The sequence below is a fragment of the Martes martes genome (assembly GCF_963455335.1).
Source record: "Martes martes genome assembly, chromosome: X".
NCBI lineage: Eukaryota > Metazoa > Chordata > Mammalia > Carnivora > Mustelidae > Martes > Martes martes.
In genome coordinates this window covers 76,983,054-77,006,657 of record NC_137897.1, presented here as the reverse complement: position 1 = coordinate 77,006,657, position 23,604 = coordinate 76,983,054, and the positions used below count along the sequence as shown (strand labels likewise).

Sequence of the window (23,604 nt, the reverse complement as noted above, 5' to 3'; positions counted from 1 at the left end):
ACACACTCTACTGACTGAGCCAGCCAGGCACCTCTGTGATTCTCTCTCTTTTAAAAATATTTCATTTATTTATTTGACAGAGAAAGAGAGTACAACCAGGGGGAGATTGTGGCAGAGCAAAAGGCAGAGGGAGAGGGAGAAGCAGGCTCCGCATGGAGAGGGGAGCCCGACATGGGACTATCTATCCCAGGCCTCCGGAATCATGGCCTCAGCCCAAGGCAGCAGCTTAACTGACTGAGCCACCCAGGTGCCTCTCTGATTCTTTTTAAAAAAGTTTTGAGGGGTGCCTGGCTGGCTCAGTCAGTCTACCTCTGCCAAGGTAGACTCTTGATATCAGGATCTTGAGTTTGAACCCCACAATGGGTGTAGAGATTGCTTTAAAAATAATAATAATAAAAACGTTTTGAAGCAGCTTTCAGTGTTACTGCACAAGGTAGAAATAATTAGGGGATTCATAGAGAATATGGTTATTTAAGATAACAGAAAGATCGGCATATGCCAATAAAGTTCATAGTTGTTCGAGGTAAGTTTGTAAAATTGGTTCTGAGCTTTCTAGCAGCTATCACAAGGAAAGTTAATGACATAATTCACATTAGCTATATGGTTCAAAACAGTTACTCAGCTATTTTAGTTACCAAAAAAGGAATTTTTCCTTTGAATTATTATTATTATTATTTTTTTAGATTTTATTTATTTGAAGGGGGAGGGGTGACGGAAAGTGCGCACAAGCAGGGAAAGCAGCAGGCAGATGGAGAAGCAGACTCCACACTGGGCGGGATCCCTAGGTGGCGCTGGATTACAGGACGCCAGGATCATGACCTGAGGCACTTGTCTACCCCGCTGAACCACCCAGATGCCCCCTTCCTTTGACTTATTAAAGAACTATTTTGTGATATAAATGCCTTCAAGAATATACTACACTACATGAAAAATGAGTTTCATTGGTCTATTTTGTATTTCAACCCTTGATATAAAGATCAGTATATGGAGGGATTCCAAAAGGGACCAAAACAATTTTGTCTAGGTCTGAAACTCATAATAATAATTTATATTATTATTATATTATTATTATCATAATAATTTGCCTTCACTGAATGAAAATCTTACCCAGAAGAAATGATTGTACAATAATCAGTCCTCCCAAAATGTTTATCCCTTATGATTAAGTTTAGATATGTATTAGGCAGTAGAGATTTCATCGCTATCATCTTTAACGGGCATCAGCAATGTCTCTTTATATTATCCCTATGTCTTTAAGGAGGATACCTTTGACATCATGTTATGAAAGTTCTGGAACTTTCAAGGTCACATGACTAAAAAGGAAGCCATTTTACAACCTCAAGGAGTAGACCATGGAGCACCCTGAGAGACAGCCTCTGGATCTGTTAGAAAATGATTCAACACCAACAGTTTCAACATCGGAAGTAACCAGCTCAAAAGATCCCCAAATTTCTGTCGACAACAAGGCTGAAACCGTTGGCGACCCAGGCGCTGAAAATGCCAGCTACCAAGTCACCCAAACTGCTGCCGACCACGTCACCAAATCTGATGCCGACAGCGGCACCCATGCTGGCGCCACAGCGCCTCAGGAAAACTTACCAGAAGGGAAAGGTAAGTGGCTTAAATTTTTTTTTCCCTCACAGGTTAAGATTATTTTTGGGGAGAAAACTGCTAGAAGTTTATTTGAACGGAGACTCCCTTTAGGAGAAATAAGCTGTGTCGCTTGTATCCCGGTATGAAAGAGGTACAACGGTGACTCTCTTGAGGAGAAGAGAACAGCTAATTATGTTAGAGTAGTTTGGGCGCGGATTCTAGTTATTTAACGGTTTTGCACGGCGACGTATTTGTCACTAGGCGAGGTCGTCTCACCGAGGAACAAACCAGTCCAACCTAACGGCTTTGAGGAGCAACCGAATGAACCGCCCCCTTTACAAATATCGCAGTGTACTGCTAAGACTGCCCCGGCCGCCCCGAAGGTCGCCCCCTTGTAAAATGAATTTGTTTGGAAGCTTTGCTCAGCAAGGTCCCCGCCACGCTCAGCGCCTTTCAAGCCTCCCTGCCCAGGCATGCGGTGAACTGGCCGCGTCCTGGAGGCCACCCGCGGGTCCAGTCGGCCCCGGCCCGGGAGGCGTGGCTACGCGGGGAAAGGCAGTGCGCGCGTCTCCTACCTGTCGCCACGCCGTCGGTCCGCAGCCCGCCTCCACGCCCGCTGCCCGTGAGCCCACTCACGCCCTCGCCGGAACCCGCCCCCCACCCCCACCCAGAAAAGAGAGGCGGGTTCCCCCCGCGCTGCCTTTCCGGTCCTGGCGCCAGTCGGCGAAGCACGGGGTGAGTCGCGGCTGTCAGAGGGTTCCCGCGCCGGGTCAGCGCCTAGCTCCCGCGCGCCGCACGTCCCTTCCCAACCAGCCTGGACGACGAAGCGCGAAGGCTGGGGACCCTGGGCCCCGCGGGAGGTTTTCCAGGGAAAATGGATCAGAACCTAGGAACTGGACTCTTCCTTGGAAGCTGAGTGCCCCTAAGATAAGGATGGAGTGGTCATTGGTTTCAAATTGCTGCCAGCGGCTGTGAACTTGAGAAAATACCCATTTAGGCTTGTGCTGACTTGTGCTGCCTGGAGCATGCTGTTAGGCACCCTCCAGTTAGCTGTAATTCTAATTCCAATTCTGATTGCGCTGAAACGAGATGGAGCTGGGAGTGAATGGTGGAGAGCGCTGTTGTTAGTTTAATTACTTATCAAAGAGTGCTTGTCTGAAAAAAAAATGGATGCCTTTTCTTAAAAGAAACACGATACACCCGGTTCATTGCGTAAATGAAGGTAAAAGGTAACAAATTTTACAATTAATTAAAACTCATTTCAGCTAGGGTTGTCCACCTTCTCAGAAATAGTTTTGGCTATTTTTGTTTGTTTTTTAAAGATTTATGTATTCAACAGAGAGAGACACAGTGAGAGAGGGAACACAAGCAGGGGGAGTAGGAGAGGATGAAACAGGCTTCTCACGGAGCTGGGAGCCCGGCATGGGGCTCGATCCCAGGATCCTGGGATCATGACCCAAGCCAAAGGCAGGCGCCTAACGACTGAGCCACCCAGGCGCCCCTGAAATAGTTTTGATTCTTACATCTTTCTTTCTTAAGAGAGGAGTTGCCTGAAAGGCATTGAAATGAACAAAATGCCCTAGTCTTAGTTCTGAAAAATGTAAAAGTTACTTCTGATCTGATAAAATCTTGCTTAGCAGCTAGTTCTTCAAATAATCTGTATTTCTTTTTTTTTTTTAAAGGTGTCTGGGGTTTTTTTAAGATTTTATTCATTTATTTGATAGAGATCACAAGTAGGCAGAGAGGCAGGCAGAGAGAGAGAGAGAGAGAGAGAGAGGAGGAAGCAGGCTCCCTGCTGAGCAGAGAGCCCAATGCGAGGCTGGATCCCAGGACCCTGAGATCATGACCCGAGCGGAAGGCAGAGGCTTTAACCCACTGAGCCACCCAAGCGCCCCAAATAATCTGTATTTCTGCCCCCAACCTTGTATTTGCTACTTTTCATTCTGTTAGGCAGTGTGCCCAGCTCCAAGAATTTTATTTAATTTATTATAATTAATTTTTTTCCTTATGTTCACATTCAGTTTCTGTATCTCTGTGTGTGCGTGCGTGTGTGTGTGTATATATATATACACACACACGCACACACACACATACATACATATATGTGTGTGTGTGTGTGTGTGTGTGTGTGTATGTATATATCTTTATATAAGTAGGAAAAGAAGAATTGACTATGGCAAATAATCTCTCTCTCATTTTGGGTGTCTCCTTTTCCACTGCTGACATCTCTTTTGCTTTCTATGCCTTTCTGGTAGTTTCTGAAGTCAGTTTCTGAAGGACTGGTTAATGCCTTTCTGGTAGTTTCTGAAGTAGTTTCTGAAGGACTGGTTAATGATTTCACCATAATACGGTCTTAGGCTCACTTGCATGTGTTTTAAAAAATGGTTCCAATGCTTTTAAGTGAGATTCAAATGGTTTACAGAGTATTGGGAGCTGCACTTAACTGGAGATTTTACTCTTACTTAAGGTGTAAGATTTTATAACTTGGTGTATAGGATAATGTCCTTAGAGCATAGGAAGACCTCGTCAGGTTTCATATATGTATATTGCTTTCTTTCCACCTTTTGAGAAAAATTTCCTTAGAAGTCCTTAGAGCCCTAAAACCCAGAATGCAAGCCACTTACAGATATATCCCAAATAGATGGAAAGTTAAATTAAAAATAAAGATGAACGGTGATGAGATTATTTACTTTACAGGAGGTTGTTTTTTTGTGTTTTTTTTTGTTTTGTTTTTTAATAAAGGAATCCATCTTAGGATTCCTTTAAATAACTTTTAGGGGTATTTCAAGTAAGTGGTGGTTGTGAGGATTAAATGAAATAATAGACCTAATACAGTGAAGTACCTGGCATATAGAATGTACACAGTAAATGTTACTAATGAATTGGTTAATTGGGTTTTCTGATCTTTCATATTAGCCTTCAAGAAAGTGTCTATTCCATGAACTTAAGTGTACTCATATAGATGGCCTAGCCATAAGAACTGGACTCCTAACTTTTTTCCAAGAGAGCTCAGAGCTATTGATGCTGACTTTAGAGTTGTAAAAGCTACCTGTTCTCCCATGGGCTTAATTTCTACCAATCCGTTAAAGTGAATGAAATGTTAAAAATTATGCTGTTCATCATAGAACATTTCTGCCCATGGTTTTGGTTGATTTTGGCCTTTGGTTGGCCCTCTTCCCTGTGGAGACATGTAATTTGCTTCAGTAGCCACCACTGAGTTGATGAATTGTGGTCCTTTACCTAACAGTCTAAGGGTATCATTAAGAAGACTAAATGATGTTTCATAACAACTGTTACTTCATTTGTTATCATGTAATTTGGGCTTTCCTTGGAAAGTCTGTATATATTGAAGGGGAGATGAGGTGACTTTTAGAAATAATCAAATTATGTCAAGTAAGATACTTCAGAGCTGTGCACACATCATTCCAGTGAGGGTTATGGGCAAGATCTTGTGTAATGTAACCAGTGCTACCAGAAGTGGTCAGCAGAGGGAGCAAGACGAGTTTTTGGTCACTTTCTGTCGATTTTGTTTTTGCTTTCATGAACTCAAAAACAAAGAGATGAATAAAAGCCAGGATGAACCTCCTCACGAAATTGAGAACCAGTTTATATTGCGTCTGCCTCCGGTAAGAAACCCTTGTATCTCATACCAAATATCTTCAGTGCATATGTATTAGCTCTGCTTGGATTCTGTGGCATTTCTATTTAAGGTATGCTATAAAAACTAAGAACATTTGTCTCCCAGGAATCACGTTCTATTCAACAGTCCTATCCTAGTGTGTACTCTTTTAGCAGAATTTCTTTCATCCTGTACATGCTGCCTATCATGTGGGCTGATTTCCTGGCAAACGGCTGTGACAGTGAGGGATTCAGTCACTTACCAGAGGTGCTAACAGCCTGTTCACTGAACAGCGGAGATAAGACTTTTAAAATCCTTTCTGTCATCTCCAAAGGGGCAGTGAGGGGGACCATGACTATTTCCTCAAATTCATCAGCATGCCAGGCTGTTGAAGCTCATCTTAACATTGTGTTAGGGTCTCTTCTCCCTTTAATACCTGCATTCAAGTAGTATTTAGTCTAAGCAAGCTATATTAAAGACGGGTTTCAGAAAGGTATTTTCCCAGTTAGGTCTACCTAATATACCCAGTAAACTGCAGCTTAAGCCTTTCCTTAGCAACTACAACTGCAGGGCGGGAATGTAGAGCTAGAAGAAGGCACTAACTGTAGCTGCTAAGAAACAACACTGAGACTAGAGTCAGCCTCATCCTAACTTGCCTTACACAGTGCACGGTATGCCATGGTGCATGGCATTGTTCTTAACATTTGGGAGGTTTAAGGTTTTATTTAAGGAAGCACTATCTGTGACATATCTCTTCTATTAGTTGCCAAGCAGACTATTCATCCTTCTGATTTTTCAATCTCCCTTCTTTTTAGGAACATGCATCTGCTGTCAGGAAGATACTACATTCTAGAAGTGTTGCCATGAAGGATAAACTCAAAATTGACTTATCTTGTAAGTAGTTAATATCCCTTTGCCATACATTGAACAGTAATTTATTAGGAGAGTGCTTTGTGCCAGACACTATACTAGATACTAAGGATATGACAAAGAGCAGAATATGGTCTCTGCCTTGATAGACTCTAAGAAGTCTTAAGAAGCCTTAAGTCACTTTCATAGCTTCTTATTGAGGAAAGGAAGTAGAAATTACATAATTTGAGGTAATTATTATAGTGTATACAAGGAAAAACATGGGGGACAACTATGAGATTTTTATACTGCTGTTTGTCTCCTACATACAGGCTTTGTGATTTCTGATTGCCCAGGGGAATGACAAATGAACACTGTTCTTTGTTTATAAAAATGACGTATCTTTCTCTCTGTTCAATATTTATTAGGTGTTTTAAATACAGAGAAGTATATAAAGAAGAAAATTTTAAATGGTCTATAATACCATCACTCAGGTAGCCTTTATGAACATTTTTAAACAGGTAATACAAGTTCAAGGTTAGAAAATTCAAATAAAACAGAAGAGTTCAAAAAATAAAGTGAACCTCTCCTTTGCAGTGCCCCAATGTTAATGCCAAAGATAACCAATAATAATTGTTTCTCCTTGTATTTCCTTACAGACAAAATTTTTATGCACAAAACAAACATTTAAATCATCTGTATCTTTAAAGTTACTTTATGTATTTTTTAAAGATTTAATTTATTTGACAGAGGGAGACAGAGAGAGAGGGAACACAGGCAGGGTGAGTGCAAGAGGGAGAAGTAGGCTCTTCCTGCTGGGCAGGGAGCCTGATGCAGAGCTTGATCCCAGGATCCTGGGATCATGACCTGAGCCAAAGGCAAACGCTTAATGACTGAGCCACCCAGGTGCCCCTAAAGTTAAAGAATTAAAGACACAAAAAGAATCTATTCTACATCATTCTGCATTTTTCTTTTTCACTTACTATTAGAAGATTTCACTTGAATCTTCTTGTGTTAAAGGACATTTGTGTTTGAGACATCTGTGCAGGAATCAGGGTTGTCAGCATTTGAATATATGTATTCCTACTGTATATGGATATTGTGTAGGATAATATCTTTGTGAAGGTAACTAGAGATTATAACTTCAGATTTACTAGCACCATTCTGGGATTAACCCTTCCTTCACTCGACCCTTTGAAAATACCCATGTGTGATGACATAAGCGAGTGCTTCTAATAGTGTTAAAATGAATGGGTTTGAATGGAGTTTGCCTTTCAGGAGGAGACTGAAAACACTTACCACTTCATCCGCATTTAGTTCACAGGGATTATGAAAAAAAGTTACCTACTTTTGATCAAGTAGCATAAACATCTACCCTGCCTTCTTTGCTCTGGAAAGTTACCAATTACATACACAATTCTAGCATGATGATAGTAGGTTTTGCTGAAAGACTAGTCTGTCCCACGTAAGCTTAAGAATGCATTGGGAAGATGCCAACTTTAATTTTTCCTACCTCTCTTCAGCTGATGGACGTCATGCAGTTGTTGATGTAGAAGATGTCTCACTAGCTGCAAAGGTGGTTGATTTGCCATGTGTTATTGGAAGCCTGAAAACTCTTGATAAAAAAACTTTTTATAAAACAGCAGATATTTCTCAGGTATGGATGAGTTTTCCTCATCTACTAGCTCTTACATCCTACAAGGAATCCCTTTCTCCCTACTTTTCTCTTTCTTTCAGTGCTTCTTCCCACTTGGTGAATGGCTGCTTATCGTTTCTAATTCCAGCTCTATTGCACAGAAATACAATGTCATGTTCTGATTTGGTGTTTGATCCATAATTTTTGACTACTTAATTTTATCCAGATAGCTTTTAGCTAATAAAGGTTTATGTTTGCCATTTATAATGATTTTCATCTGAAAAAAAATGAGGGTCTGGAATCTTCTGAACTTTCTGCTAAAGCAAGATGCTGTGAAATTTGGAGATTTATGTTTGTTCTTTTTCATTATCTTAACTGTTAATTTCTTGTTTGTCTTCTAAATCAAACTGCTAAAATATATTTGTTTGGAACATGTTTCCTCTGCAGTGGTAAGCATTTGAGCTCAAACAAACAAATAAAAACAAAAACAAAACCCAGAATCTGTATACAATGCTGTGGAGACAGACAGAGAGAATGAATATGGATGTATATTAAGACTTGGTTTTCTGGAATTGCCAAGTAACGTTCTCCTTACTTCTATGTTCCCGGATTTCTGGTAGTAAAAATGATCATAATTCATTACTAACACAAGATTTGGGGCCATAGTCAACTTCTTTATCTTTGTTAAATGTAGATGCTTGTGTGCACTGCTGATGGTGATCTCCACTCTTCTCCAGAAGAACCAGTTACCTCTACTGATCTTAAAGTAATCAAGAAAAATGAAAAAGAGAGACAGAAAAAATATGTCTGGAAGCATGGCAGTAAGTCACCAGCCCCTTGCTCATTCTGGCTGACTACATTTATCTGTTGAATCCTAATTACTTGTGAGCCAGGGACCTGTTACCACACTTAGGTGTTTGGTTTGTTAGGCATCTAGACACTCTTAAAGGAACAGGTCATGTCATGAGCCAGTAGCTTATAGCATGACCTTTCTCTTTATCAAATTCAGATAGATGTGTGACTACCAACAGTCATATATACATTTCACCATGTTGAATTTATTTTAGTTACTCCACCACTTAAGAATGTCAGAAAGAAAAGGTTCCGCAAAACAACAAAAAAGGTTAGTTGCATGCTACTTCTGGGTCTACTGGGTGCATTGGAAGAGGATTATGAGTGGGGAGGAAAAGGACACAGTCAGTTGGGGATTAATTTGTTCATTCCTTTATAGGTTCAATAAAGTTTTATTGTGAGCTAAATGCCAGGCACTGTGTGGTAGCAACTGGGATTCTATAGTGCACAAAAACCAGACCTGATTATTTAGGGATCTGGATGTGTCATGAATTTGAAACTCCTGCTAATGCTTTCAGTTTTCAGTTGCAGGATCTAGTTTTAAAGAACTGAGAATTGAGAACTGTGGTTATATTCCTAACCTTACCTCAGACTTGGAGAACCTTGGGCAAGCTACAGGATTATTGTGGCTTGGCTTTTTCTTTTTTCTTTTTTTTTAAGATTTTATTTATTTATTTGACAGAGATCACAAGTAGGCAGAGAGGCAGGCAGAGAGAGAGAGAGAGAGAGAGAGAGAGAGGAGGAAGAAGGCTCCTTGCTGAGCAGAGAGCCCAATGTGGGGCTTGATCCCAGGACCCTGGGATCATGACCCAAGCCGAAGGCAGAGGCTTTAACCCACTGAGCCACCTGGGTGCCCCGGCTTTTTCTTTTTTCAATTAACTTTTAATTTTGAAATAATTGTAGGTTCACATGCAGGTAAAAGAAATAAAAAGAGAGATACCATGTACTCTTTATCCAGTTTTCATCACTGTAACTCTTTGCAAAACTACAGTACGTTATCACAAACAGGAAATTGATATTATACGATTCACCCATCTTATTCAGATTTTTCCAGTTTTACCTGTACGTGTGTGTGTGTGTGTGTTTAGTTCTGTGCAGTTTTATCTCATGTGTATGTTCATATATCCACCTACAAGTCAAAATACTATGCAGTTCCATTACCACAAGGATCCCTCATCTTGCCCCTTTAAAAAAAATTTAAAGATTTATTGACTTATTTCAGAGAGAACGAATGAATGGGAGAAGAGGCAGAGGGAGAGAATCTTCAAGCAGACTCCCCACTGAGTGTGGAGCCGGATGCAGGGCTTGATCTCATGACCCTGAGATCACAACCTGAGCTGAAACCAAGAGTCACACGCTCAACCAACTGAGCCACCTAGGCGTCCCATCGCCCTTTTATAGTCACACTCATCTCCCTCCTGTCCTACTCCCTCAGTCTCTAACCCCTGGCAATCACTGTTATGTTCTCCATCTCTTTAATGTAGTCATTTTCAGAATGTCATATAGATGGACTCATACAATGAGTAACATTTAATACCGGCTTTTCCCCACACTAAACATTACTCCATTAAGATCCATGCAAGTCGTTGCATGTATCAATAGTTTGTTTCTGTCATTGCTGAGTAGTATTCCGTCGTATGGTTGTACCACAGCTTGTTAAACTGTTCACTCATTGGCGGACATCTGCGTTGTTTTCAGTTTTTTACTATTCTAAATAAAGCCGCAAGAAGGTTTTCATGTGAACATAAGTATTGGTATCCTTGGGATAAATGCCCAGGAGTGCAGTTGCTGTGTCCTGTGGTACTTGAATGTTTTGTTTTGTTTTATTTTCAGAAGGGGGAGGGGCAGAGGGAAAGGGAGAATCTTTTTTTTTCAAGAGTTATTGATTAGAGAGAGAGAACACAGGTGGGTGGAGAGGAGAGGAGCAGAGGGAGAGGGAGAGACTCAAGCATGCTCCTCACTGAGCGTGGAGCCTGATGCTGGGCTCGATCCCCCAACCCATGAGATCACAACCTGAGCTGAAACCAAGAGTCAGATGCTTAACCGACTGAGCCACCCAGATGCCCCTTGAGTGTTTAGTTTTCTAAGAAACTACCATATGGTTTCCAAAGTGGCTTTAAAATTGTACATTCCCACCAGCAGTATACTTGTGATCCAGTCTAACCAGAATTAGGTGTTTGTCACTATTTTTTATTTTAGCCATTCTGATAGATGTGTAGTGATCTCATTGTGGTATGAATTTGCATTTCTCTGATGGCTAATGGTGTTCATATGTTTTTTTGCCACCCATATATTTCACTTCAGTGAAATGTCTGTTCATGTCTTTTACCCATTTTCTAAATGGATTTTTTATTATTGAGTTTTTTTTTCCTAAAGATTTATTTATTTATTTGACAGACAGAGATCACAAGTAGGCAGAGAGGCAGGCAGAGAGAGAGGAGAAAGCAGGCTCTCCACGGAGCAGAGGGCCCGATGCGGAGCTCGATCCCAGGACCCTGGGATCATGACCTGAGCCAAAGGCAGAGGCTTTAACCCACTGAGCCACCCAGGCGCCCCTTATTATTGAGTTTTAAGAGTTCTTTTAATATTCCAAATACTAGTGTTTTGTCAGATATGTAGAAATTTAAAAATATGTTCTCCTATTCTGTAGTTTGTCGTTTCATCTTACCCACAGGGTCTTTCAAAGAGCAAAAGTTTTTTGTTTGGTTGAGTCCAAAGTATTAATTTTTCCTTTTAAGGATCGCCCCTTTGTGTCAAGTTTAAGTACTCTTTGCCTAGCCCAGCTCCTGAAGATGTTCTCCTATTTCCTTTTTTCTAAAGTTTTACATTTTACATTTAAGCCTGCAATCCATTTTTTACCTAATTTTTGAAGACTTTTTAATAATTTATTTGAGAGAGGTAGCGAGTGAGAGAGTTTGAGAGAATGAGTAGGGGGAGGGGCAGAGAGAGAGAAGCAGACTCCCCACTGAGCAGGAGCCCTAGATCATGACCTGAGCTGAAGGCAGGTGCTTACCCGGCTGAGCCACCCAGACACCCCTAGTTCAATTTTCATTTTTTTTTCTTGCATCTTGCATGTCCAGTTGCTCCTGCACCATTTGTTAAAAAGTCTATCCCTCTTCCACTTTATTGCTTTTATACCTTGTCAGAATCCCTTGAGCATGTTTGTATGTGTCTGTTTCTGGGTTCCCTATTCTGTTCCATTGATCTGTATATTGATCCTTCTACTGATACCACAGTGTAGCTATGTAAGTCTTGAGATCAAGAAGATTGTTCTTTATTTTTCATTGTCAAGATTGTTTTAGCCATTTCAGAGCCTTCACCTTTCTACATAAATTTTAGAGTACTTTTGAAGTTTAGAAAACGTTTTCTGTGTTCACAGAAAATTTTGTTGGAATTTTGGTAGGAATTGCATTAACCCTATATATAGATCAATTGGGGGAGAATTGACAACTTTACTGTATTGAATATCTTAGTCTATGAACACAGTTGCCTTGGCTTTTCTACTGTCAGTCAATAGCATTTTTTGAGTGCCTACTAAATGAATGCAAAACTAAGTTAATGATTTTAGAATTCTTTAAGCTTTAGTGAAGTAGAACAATCGTAATATAACTTCATTGTTTATTGTGTTTTATTTTGTAGCTCACTGATTTCAAACAAATCGAAGAAATCAGCTTTCCTGAGGTAGAACAATCATAATATAACTTTATTGTTTACCCTTAGTGTGTTTTATTTCATTGCTTATTACTTTCAAGCAAATCAAAGAAATCATAAAGGTTACTTTTAAGCCAGCCTTCTCATCTCTAACTTCTACTGCCATGCACAGAGACTGAATTTGATTCACTTAAAAATGGATTCATTGTTTAATGATAACTCCTAGAGGAAAAGATACAATTTGACTAGTGACTCTGTATGCTAATCTGTTTTTTGCTCTGGTACTTACTTTAAAACCCATTTCTTGGAAGCCAGGGTTCACTTTTACCAGCAGTTGTTTGCAATTGCTTATTCCCTTTCAAAGTTCTAATTTCTATTTGTGGCATGACGAATTGGTTGCTGTGGAGATAATTGTCTAAAATTGGATTTAAGGGAGAACATGTAGCTAAGACCCAGTTTTCATAGGAAGATCTTTAATAATAAAGATGTGGAGAAGTGAACTCTGGGAATTTGGATCTTTAGACCAAATCACTTCTAAATAACAAATAAGGAATTGTAGTTCTTTGCCAATATGTGTCAGAGCAAATAGTTAATAACTGAGACCTAAGGGTTGTGCTTCTGAGAGAGGTCTTTAACACAGAGTTGCTGATTGAAAAAATTAAATGTCTCAAGTAATTTGTTGGGGGGGGGGCTTGGATAAGCTTACTGTACAAACACCTAGATGCTAGTCAAAGATTCCTTTGTAAATAGTATGATTTAATGTTGAAATTTGATTGCATGCATATTAAAGAAGCCTAATTATTTGAATTCATTTGTATGTAGGAAAAGAGCATTCCTGCAAAACACAGGGTGTTAAACGACCTTACTGGTATTCCCCCTTCCCCCACTTTGGTTCAGTACATTGAATCTCCTGATGTGGAAAAGGAAGTGAAAAGACTCTTGTGTTCAGATGCTGAAGCTGTCAGTGCTCGTATCCTTTTATACTAAATCTTTTCTGTGTAGTCTCTTCCACCCCATATGCACTTGCTTACAAGCCCTTATTTCTGGCATTTGTGTGCACATTTTCATGTGTAGAACTTAAGATTTTGGAAATGTTACTTCCTAGCTAGGAACAGTAAATTCATATGATAGAAATGTATTTACCTGTGTAACTCAGTATAAGGTACTTCTTCATACTAGGAATACAGATACAAATGGCCCGAAGTTGGACTAAATTAAATAGCATTTTCAGCCAGAGAGCCTCTTCCCTTTCAATTGTGCCTACTCCTTTCTTTCTGCTTGTTCCCTAACTGATCCAACTTTCAGGATGGGAAGTCATTGCTGAAGATGAAACCAAGGAAATAGAGAGTCAGGGCTCTATCCCAGGCTTTGCACTATCCCCAGGAATGAGTGACTATAAGCAGGATCATATCTCATCAGGTATGTTTATAAAGGCAAAACAAGAGCTTCAGAGAGGGCAGGTGTTGACTGTTTGAAAGGACAGTTTCCATAGACTCACAGGCCAATCACAGAAAAAGGAGGCCTTTTCCCTTCTTCCTCTTATTGGTCCCTCAGCACTTCAGGGGTTTTAGATTGGTGTTCTTTTTTTTTAAGGCTTTATTTATTTATTTGACAGACAGAGATCACAAGTAGGCAGAGAGGCAGGCAGAGAGAGAGGAGGAAGCAGGCCTCCCGCTGAGCAGAGAGCCCGATGTGGGGCTCGATCCCAGGACCCTGGGATCATGACCTGAGCCGAAAGCAGAGGCTTTAACCCACTGAGCCACCCAGGCACCCTTAGATCGGTGTTCTAATCTCCCATCCATCCCTGGTATTCTAAATGCCTTGATCATTGAATACATGAAAGAATGTTAGTGTTTTGCATTTCCCGTCATTGTTTTAGGAAGGGAATAATCTTCCTTCGAGAAAATTATTAAAGTCTTTGGTTGTCTGGTGAATTTGAGGGGAGGGAGTATAATTACAGCTAGACTGGGAGTCATTTGAAGATTCATACACTTTCATCTTCCTCTTCCTTAAAACCAATAGGATATGGTATGCTTCGGGAGGTGTTCAGTGATTCTAGCAGTAACAGTGATGATGATGATGATGATGATGACGACGATGATGAGGATGATGACGACAATAAGGAGGATGAGGAGGAGGATGAGGAGGATGAGGATGAAGAGGATGACTATGATGAGTACGAAATTGAGGAAGAGGATGAAGATTATTATGAAGAGGATCTGGAACGGGAGCTACAGGCCAAGTTCTTTGCATCTGGCCAGTACGAGGCAAAGGAAGGAGCCAGTTCAATAGGTAAGTTATAGAGGAAAAACCCAAAGGGGTGGGACAGAGTGGGCAGCAGTGCTGAAGATGGACTGTAAATACATGTTAGATGCAAGGCTAGGTTTGAGAAGTTATTGCTGAGATATGTAGTGGAGTTTTAGTTGATTTTGATCTTGGTCCACTAGTTTAGGCTATGTTTAGATAAAATTTCTGTCTATCTCTGTTAGTTATGGATATTCAGAAGCAGATTCATTACATAGAGAAAAAGCTCCAAGAGATTCGATGCAAAGCACAAAGACAGAGGAATCTCATAATGAAAGTGGAAAACCTGGCGCTCAAGGTAAATTCCTGTTGGCTGGGATAAAGATATCTTGATATCTTACTTTTGAAAACGCATTGTTGTGTTTCTATTCATATTGTCTCTATGCAGCATTCTTACTCATTTGCACACCTAAACAACCTCCTTGAAACCCCTAAGAGAATATAACCGTATTCCTTTTACTTGAGTAATTTTGATCATCTCGCATAAGCAGTTTTGGGAGGAGACCAGGAAACTTGAGATAGTAATTACCAATATTGAACAGCTGTCATGTGAAAAGCACAACTATTTTCCATGTATCATCTCATTTCATCCTCACATTCCTGAAACACAGGTACTGTCACTAGTCCTATTTTATAGATAAGGAATTGAAAATCCAAAGAGGTTAAGTAACTTGCCAGGGACCACAGTAAGTATAAGACATAGATTGAATCCCGTTGTTTGTACCAAAATGTATTCATTGCAGTGAAAGAAAATTAACTAAATTCATATTTAAATGTTATGATGCATTCCTGACAAAAATAAATATCTTGCTTTATTTTTGTTAATACACATGTCAACCAAAGGAAAATGTATGTTTAGGCCTTGTTTGCATCTTTTTTATAGTGAGGGAAATTCTGAAGCATCTGGAAAATTCCTTGCCAGATTTCATTTTCTGGAGAGCTGTAGTCATCAAAATGGAGCAGTGTGACATAGAACTGTACCTATTTAGAGTGTTGTCCTTTAGAATAACCAAGTGAGATGATAGATGTGGACATGCTTTGGAAGATACAGCTGTATGGTATTATTATGATGTTGTATGAAGTACTATTTAGGAATAGTAATATTCTGTCCTAGTGCAGGGAAGTCAATGAGTCAGCATCAGATTCCAAGCCAGCTTTTTAAATAGTTCACCATAGTCAAAGGATTTGTGCTAAAACTAGAAAAAGTTAACACAAAGGCATTCTAACCATTTATTTTAGGGCAAGAAAAAAAAGTGCTGTGGGTAGGGTTATAAAAGCAAATCAGATGGCTTTGTAGTTAGGGGGTACAGTTTTTTTTACTCTAAATCCTTTAAAAAGAGTATTCTTTTGTTACAACTGACAGTTTTCTTATCAAATTATTTGCCAAACTCTTTGTGTCACTAGGTTCTCTTTTCCCTTGAGACTCAGCATTCATCATTTATGCAATTTGTTTTCCAGAATCATTTACAGTCTGTGCTGGAGCAGCTTACATTACAGGAAATGCAAAAAAATGAGCAGGTGGGTGTGTTTTTCAATCAACAAGGAGACATTTGCTACAAAGACTCACTCACCCTACCCCCAGTGTCATTTCTGGCTGTTCCTTTCACAGGAGTAGTAATGGCCAAATCTTCTAAATGAGCAGGCTGGAGCAAGGATTTTGTGAAAATTCACTCATTCAATAGACATCAAATGCCTATTAAGTGAAAAGCATAAGATGTACAAACAGTGTTGAATAAGACAGTTCTTGTCCTCGTGGAAATGACTGTCTAACATGGAAGACTGGTAGTGAAAAAATTAGCATACAAATCTAAAAGTACAAATTGTGAAGAAATGCTGTGAAGGAGGAAAAAAAAATCCATGGTGATATTTGAATAAAAAGAGTAGTGCTTTAAACTGAATTAAATTAAAATGATTGGCCTTAATGAGGAAGCAATATTTCCGCTTTGACCTATAGGATAAGTCCAGGTGAAGAGGGACTGGAGAGCCTCTCGGGTGGGTCCCACATGGGAATATGCCAGGTCCCACATTGGGTAAGAACTTGGCCTCTTGGAGGACTTCTGAAGTATTTAAACCAAGGAAGAGAGTGACTTAACCTAAGGTTGCAGAAGTAGGCAGAGGCCATAGCGTATGGTCCCTTGCAGGCCACAGGAAGGACAATGGGTTTTCGTATTAAGTGCAGTGGGAAACCCATGAAGAGTTTTAAGCAGGATAGTCACATTTACACTTGATCCTAGCCAAAAGGCCGAGAAGCGATAGGAGGGTCACATTTAATTCAAATTTTTTAAAAGATCACTCTGATTATGATTAGGAGAATGGATTATAGGGGGGCAGGACTTGAAGCAGGGAGGCCACTTAGGAGGCTGTGTGGCGGTTTCATAAGAAGTGATGACAACTTTCATTACCCCAGAAAGAAACCTATACTCATTAGCAGTCACTCCCCATTTCTTCTGGATTCTTCCCACCTGCCAAACCTAGGCAACCATGAAAGTACTTTCTGCTTATTTTATCTAAAAGGAAATAATATGTGGTCTTTTGTATCTGCTTCTTTTCACTTAGCATAAGGCTTTCAAAGTTAATCCGTGCTGTGGCATGTATCAGTAGTTTATTCCGTTTTGTGGGTGGATAATATTCCAATAGTCCATGGTGTGTGTGTGTGTGTGTGTGTGTCCATGTGTGTGTGTGTGTCCATACCATACATACCATGTTTTGTTTATCCATTCATCCATCGATGGACATTTGGGTGGCCTCCCCTTTTTAGCTATCATGAATAATGCTGTCGCAAACATTCATATATGAGAGAATGTATTTTAAAAATAGAGTTGATGGGACTTGGGTCAATTAGTGGGTGTTGAAGGAAGAGTTAAGGATGCATGCCAGACTTCTAACTTGAACAATTGTATTATTTAAAGCCACAAGAGAGGGATACCTGGATGGCTCTGTCGTTAAGCATCTGCCTTCAGCTCAGGTCATGATCCCAAAGTCCTGGGATTGAGCCCTACATTGAGCCCTGCATTGAGCCCTGCATCGGGCTCCCTGCTCAGCGGGAAGCCTGCTTCTCTCTCTCCCACTCCCCCTGCTTCTGTTCCCTCTCTTGCTGTATCTCTCTCTGTCAAATAATAAATAAAACCTTTTAAATAAATAAAGCCACAAGAGAGTCATCAGAGTGAAAAGAAAAGAGGGTAATGTGGGAGTGAGGGTCAAGTAGCTGTACGGAAAATGTATGTTGACTTAAGCCCTAAAAAAATGAGGATAACAGTTATAAAGGAACTGGAGGTCATATGCTGATGCGCTTAACATGGGGTTGTTAAGGTAGAGACAGCATCCCTCATCCCCATTCCCCATACCAGCAAGGAGAGGGGAATTCTTCCATATATTCCCTTCCCCTCAGCAGATCACTTATCCAAACACTGCTTATAAACAACCATGTGAAAAATTAGTGCCAAATTGCTTTAGCACCCACCAAACATCTTTGTTTTTATCCATGTAAATAGTATTGGAGAAGTGCTATTTTCAACACAGAAATGTAGCCATAAACTTGATTCACTCATAGTCCTTTATGTTAGCTCATTTAGTCAGTATAGACGGGTGCCTGCCTTAAGCTAGGCTCTGCAGGGAGCTACAAAATGCTCACAACCCAGTCTCTGCCTCCAGCTGGAGAGAGATCCATGAAAGCAACAGGAATTTAAAGGAATGAGGGCTCACTTTTGTCCATAGAGATTAGGGAGACTCCATGGAGAAATGGTGTTTGGCTGGAGCCTTCAAAGGTGGGTAGGGTTTTAATAAGGATATAGGGAAAGGAGGGTGTTCTGTATAGAAAGCACAATGCTCAGAGGTGCTCTGGACAGGCTAGAGTCGAGACTTTCGGTGTAGGACGTAATGAGCCATCAAAGTTTTCTACCTGGGGAGTAACTCAGGAAGACTTCTCTGCCAGCAGCAAGTAGATGACATTAGAGTGGAGAAAGATTAGAGGAAGCACCAAGTGATAGAAGGAATCAGAGCTTAACAATTGATTGGATTTACAGGGCAAGAAGGAGAACACAGAGGAGCCCAAAGCCTGAGTAAAGGGAAAATGGTATGCCTCTAAGAGAAGACACCAGGAAGGGAATTATGGGGGGCAGAGGCTGGAGAAGTTGATGAGCTAAACTGGAAGCATGGTGTGTTGGGAGCACTTTTGAAAATGGGAGAGTACAGGCTGGCTCATGCAGAGAAATGATCACTGAAGCTGTGGGGATAGATGAGTTAGCCAGGGCGACTGTTTAGCAAAAAGTCTGAACCTGGGGTGGTGAGAGAAAGAGCCTACAAAGGGGAAAGAACTGGAACAGTCAGTGGTTGTAATCATGTTAGCATCTGAGCGTAAAGAGCCTCTAAATTACCATAGGAAGCAATTCTAGCCATTCGGTAGGCGATGTGCAGCATAGAATCATTTTGTGATGTTCCATTCCTTTCATTTCACAGAATGAAAATCTACACTGGTATGGAGTGACCTAAACTGAGTAATACTCAGAAACTATCTTTGTTCCAAAGATAGTACACCTATCTTAATGTTACTGGTCACTTTGCCATTTCAAGTTAAAAAAAAAAATTAAATCCTATGCCACAAACTGTTCAGGACTTCTGACTTAGAAAGAATCAAAACAGGTAGAACATCATCAGGCTCCCGATTGGTCAGATATCTGGCTCGGTTTCTAAGTGTCTCATAACATGGCAAGAAGCAGCAGCTAAGACTTGGTTTAAGAGCCAGCATGTTCAGTGGGACAAAAGACTATCCCAGCTGCTTTATTTTTGGACTCTTCAAATAAGGCTCCAGTGATACCTCTGTACACTCTTTCCAAAAGCACGAAGTCTTAACAGCAAGCATATTTCATTTTTAAGCATATTCAACTTTAAAGCTTCCTTTTGTAAGTTTGGCACCAAAAAAAAATAAAAAGGAAGAAGAAGAAGAAACTCAGCATGCAACATTGTACATGCATTTTCGACCATGCACCATTCTTTGGGACATTGCAAGACTAAGATAACCTTATAAACACTAAGTTACAGTAGTTCTTTTGGGTTCCTACAAGTAAATTCTAGATCACGTAATGGAACTTCAGGTTTCAGATGAATTTTTCATGTTTTTCCACCTCTCCTTTTAGCTCATTTCCCTACAGGAACAACTGAAATATTTTTTGAAGTGAGAGAGCCTTCAGCCTGACACATGAACCTTGGATTCACTCTCAAGACTGCTGAAGACTAGATGAATTGTATGTGTTTCTGTCCCTTTCATTGCCTTATGTTGAGTCATTTGTATTTGTTTATCTGAACCTTTGTCTGCTAGTCAAATTTGAAGTTTAGGGTTGTGGAGAAAGGGACAGAATATAAAAAAGTAGTAGACCTAAAAACCCAACTCAATATGGAACTTGGCTTCTCTTTATCAATTTGAGAATTGTTTCTATTGCTTCTGTTCTGTTGATGCCATCAAATGATTTAGCCATGCTTGCCAAAGACAGATAGTCTAGCCTGAAGGCCATCCAGCTGGTTTGCATATGTTTCCAGTTCCCTTCCCCTGTTAATTTTAAATATTGCCTAAAACATAGAACAAATCATTTCTACCAAAGGCTAGGACCTGCCACAGTGAATTAAGTGTCTACCTCGCAGCAGTTAACGCTAGGTTGTGTCCTGTCTCCGTTAAGGTAATAGGAGCTGCTTTCCTGCTCAGGGATGATTTCTTGCTGCTGCTGTCTTTGTTCTGTTGCATTTTTAGAATTGCATCTGGTTATTATTTGCCAGCTAAGAGAATAGTTAGAGCAGAGATGAAATTCTGGGCTATTATCCTTATTCTGAGCCTCTTCATCCTAACCCCTGCCAGAAAAGGTTAGGAAAACTCAGATGCCTGTGAAGCCTCTGAAGAGTCCCTTAAAAACCCTGGGTGGGTTGTTTTGTTTGTTTTTTTTTCCCCCTGCTGTATTGTTAAAGTTTTCTGGTCTGTGTTCTTTAAGCAATAAATGAATTTCTCATTTTAAATGGATTGCTGTCACTTTATTAAACTGCTCCCATGATGAGTGCAGTCCTACCCAAAAGGAAACTAGAGAGACAGGCAATAAAACTCTACCATTAGGAAATGACAGAAGATGGTGTCCATACTGGGGCATCCTTCGAAATAGCCCCTGGGATAACTCCTAATGAACTAAGCAAGTCATCTCCTATTGACCGCATAGCCCTGGGATTTCGAGAAAGCGTATAGAGAAGTGATAAAAAATGGCAGCTCCCATATTCGCATCAAATTTCCATTACGTTGTAGTGATAAACATGCAAGGTTGGAATCCTGGCTCTGCCATTCACCTTGGGCAAGTCCCTATACCTCTTAGAGCCTCTGTTATTTTCTCATCTGGAAATCAAGGATGATAATGCTTATGACCAAGAGGCATCTGAGGGTTTTCTGGAGGTAGTCCAGGTAGACCCATGTCTGGTCCCAGTTGATGGAGTCAGTGCTGCTCTAGGAAATTTACTCCCAAGTTTTCTGTGCCATTTTTAGAGCTCCCATTCCAAGTTGAAGTTAATAAGACAGGGGCAGTGAAGAGCAGGCCAGTATGTATGGGCAGACCCCACAGAGGAGGATGGAAGATGGAAGGAATGCTGAGGGCAAATGCAGGGAAGAAGTTGGACTAAGGGGGCTACACATCTTAAGGGCAAATGAAATGAAATTAAGATTAGTAGAGAAGTTAGAGGAGAGCTTAAAAGCCAAGATGATATAAAAATGATTTTTTTTCAGGGGCACCTGGGTGGCTCAGCTGGTTGGGCATCTGACTCTTGGTTTCAGCTCAGGTCATGGTCTCAGGGTCATGGGATGGAGCCCTGTATCAGGTTCTGTGCTGGGTGTAGAGCCTACTTAGGATTCTCCCTCTCCCCATTTTCCCTGTGCTCTTGTGGTCTCTCTCAAAAAAAAAATTTTTTTTCAGAAACCCAGGCTTTAAAAGATGAGGAGAGTGGGGGAAAGGAATTGAGTATCAGAGGCAGAAGGTGTTGGGGAAGAAGCAAAGTTTGAAAAGACAGGCCTTTCCAGCTGAAGGAAGGTAGGGGACTGGAGCAGAAACAGAAAGCATCCTGGGCACATGGCTGGAGAGACTGAGGCTACTGAGGGCGGCATATATGCCACAGGTGGCATCTAGAGGTGAGAGAGGTAGAAGAGCCCTAGTTTAGCCTCTGTCCAATCTTAGAGCCCAAGAGCCGCCATGACTGTGCTGCCAAGAGGCAGGAAGGAAGGGAAGACAACAGCCAAGGGGCAAGGAGGGCAAATCCATTCACCGGCAGCGAACTTCCATTCCCTCCATTGCCCCATCTCACTGTAACCCAGGGTAACTACTTCACCACTGCCCTCCAGTTACCCAAGGCTTATTGCTGCCCCGACTCCCCACCTCACCCCAACACACACACGATACCTCATGAAGTTTTCTTTTTCTACACTCCTGTGATTCTGAATTTTGCATGTTACAGACCTGCACTGGCCAATATGGTACCCACCAGCCACATGTGGCCTTCGAGCCCTTGACATTTAGCTAGCTCGCGCTGAGATGTGCAGTGAGGGTAAAATACACACTGGATTTCTGTAGGGGACCTGCTCTGGGCTGGGGCCCTGCCAACCTTGCACTAGTAACACAGGCCACATAGGCAAGGCTCCACTGCAGGCTGCCCCAGGCCTTGGCAGAATGCCCCGCAGTCCTCCTGGGACACGGGAAGATAGGCCTTCTCATGAGTAGTCACTTCAAGACCATTTCTCACTCACCTCCTTATCTTGAGGGAAGCTTCTGGGAGGTTCTCCTCTGCCTCCCTCATTCGGATGAGGCACAGAACTTTCGGCCTGCCACACCACCCGCAAAGGGTACAGGGTAAACGCCATAAAACTGCTTAGCTGCATTGTGGAATTGGCCACTCAGCAGTAGGATGTCCCACCATTCACGCTGCATGTCCTCGGGCCCCTTTTGTTTTGGTGTCATCCTGTGGGATGAGGGAGGCAGGGAAGTGATACCATTGCTGATCTTGCTTTTGCTGTCTCTGTGAGTACTAAACTGTCTGGAGCTATGTGGGTTTCTTGTTTTGTTTTTTATTTTGGGTTTTTTTTTTTTTTCCAGCTGAATCTTTTCAGCCTGCTTGACAATTTCTAAGACTTAGTAAAAAAAAAAAAAGAATACAAAGTATCTCAGTGATTGTTTTATACTGATATCCCATTGAAATGATGTTTTGGATATACTGGGTTAAATGCTAAAATTAATTTCACCTGTTTATTTTTAAAATTTGGCTGCTAGAAAATTTGAGTCAGTGGCTCTCATTATATTTTTATTGGACAGTGCTGTTATAGATTGGTGAGAAAAAAAATGGTGGTGGGGAAGAGGGACTCACAGGGTTTTGTTTTGCCAGAGAATAGCTTTTAAAAAAAAAACTATTTTCATAGTTTTATTGCCATAGTTACAGGGACATTTTAACACTCCAAAAATATATATATACCCATAATAAAAGACCTTTAAATTGAATAAATATAACTCTGTGGAAACTCACTGCATTGTCCTGATTTTTCTCATATTACTTCAGGCTGGTGAAATATCCCTCAGATTGATGAGAATGGTATTTAAGTACCATTGCTGTAGAGAGCTCCTTCCAGGAGGGGATAACTGTCTAATTTGTGTGGGACCTTGAGAGGCAACCAATCCAGGTAACAATAGTGGATGGGGCTAGTGCAGGTGGGTTTCTTTCTTTTCTTTTCTTTTGCCCTCTTTTCTTTTCTTTTTTCCATTCATTCCTCCCTCCCTTCCTTTCTCCTTCTCCTTCTTCTTCTTTTTTGGTTCAGCAGGTGTTGAACTCATCTGGTAGCCTATGTTTTGTAGTATTCCTGCGGCTTCTTGGCCCACCCTCCCTTCCCACACCCAAATAAGGGAAGGATGTGGAATACCAGAGTCAGAGTATAATCAGAAGAACCAAAGTAAACAAATACAAATTTATTCTTTTCAAAGCAGAATTCCAGGGAGAAAGGAAAAGCACCACGGTGAGTGGCAATCAAAGTTAACCAGTTTGTTCCCAGCTCCACCCCTTTGTCCCAAACTTTTCTAGACTCCTCCCCCTCCCCTGGATC

At 40.9% G+C, this 23,604-nt stretch overlaps 1 protein-coding gene across 1 annotated transcript; it reads left to right on the top strand.

The window, feature by feature from the left end:
* Positions 1-1,352: 1,352 nt before the first annotated feature.
* On the top strand, positions 1,353-19,678 carry TAF7L (TATA-box binding protein associated factor 7 like; the record flags this gene model as incomplete). The annotated part of the gene is made up of 13 exons (XM_080795534.1): positions 1,353-1,611; positions 5,152-5,219; positions 6,028-6,106; positions 7,585-7,718; positions 8,392-8,518; positions 8,765-8,820; positions 12,189-12,230; positions 13,023-13,170; positions 13,506-13,619; positions 14,223-14,492; positions 14,690-14,802; positions 15,963-16,022; positions 19,637-19,678. The coding sequence occupies 13 exons, from the start codon at positions 1,353-1,355 to the stop codon at positions 19,676-19,678; spliced, it is 1,512 nt and encodes a 503-aa protein (XP_080651660.1).
* Positions 19,679-23,604: the final 3,926 nt, after the last annotated feature.